The 605-nt window shown below is 64.6% G+C and overlaps 1 protein-coding gene across 1 annotated transcript; it reads left to right on the top strand.

Annotated features, from left to right (window-relative positions):
- Positions 1 to 203: 203 nt before the first annotated feature.
- EMIHUDRAFT_260066 (hypothetical protein) lies at positions 204 to 571 on the top strand (the record flags this gene model as incomplete). The annotated part of the gene is made up of 1 exon (XM_005792993.1): positions 204 to 571. A coding segment is annotated over one exon (368 nt), but the record flags the coding sequence as incomplete, so codon positions are not given.
- Between the last annotated feature and the right edge of the window lie 34 nt (positions 572 to 605).

Genomic DNA, 605 nt, shown 5'->3' with positions numbered 1-605 from the left:
GCACTGGCGATGAACAGAAGTGCCGACATCGATCGAAGATGATTAGCTCAGATTTCATTTTCTTTTTTATCGATCAACACTTTCGATAGACCGAAAGTAAGATCGTTCGGTGCAGAAACCCCGGCCATGCCCATGTAACGCGATTGTGCTCGATTTTTTTTGATTTTTTGGTAGAAGTGTCTCCAAGTCTTCTGGACCCATCGATGGCCGTCGCCTCGACGCCGCTCGTCGCGGCACCATCGTGCCCGGCCTGGGCGAAGCATCGTCGCGGGCGCCAGCCGCAGTTCGACGGCAAGCCGTGCGAGCCTGCTAAGGAGGAGGACATGTGGCTGTGCCTGGCCGACGGCCGCGCGCGCAGCACCGCCGACCTGAAGCGCCTGGCGACAGCCGCTCGGGTGCGAGCGAAACGAGCAAGAGATGCAGCCGCCGCGAACACGCGCGATCGGCAGGCGCGCGACCAGCGCCGCCGGCAGCGTGAGCAGCACGACCGGCGCGCAGCGCCGGCGGTCGCCAAGACCGTGCGCCCACAACGCGGCCAGTGCGGCTGCCCGGCGCACGCGGTGTGCGGCATGTGCGTCGACCAGGGCAAGCTCGCCGCGGCCGAG

This window comes from Emiliania huxleyi, assembly GCF_000372725.1.
Source record: "Emiliania huxleyi CCMP1516 unplaced genomic scaffold EMIHUscaffold_10348, whole genome shotgun sequence".
In the NCBI taxonomy this organism is placed as follows: domain Eukaryota; phylum Haptophyta; order Isochrysidales; family Noelaerhabdaceae; genus Emiliania; species Emiliania huxleyi.
This window is presented reverse-complemented; position numbering and strand designations above follow the sequence as displayed.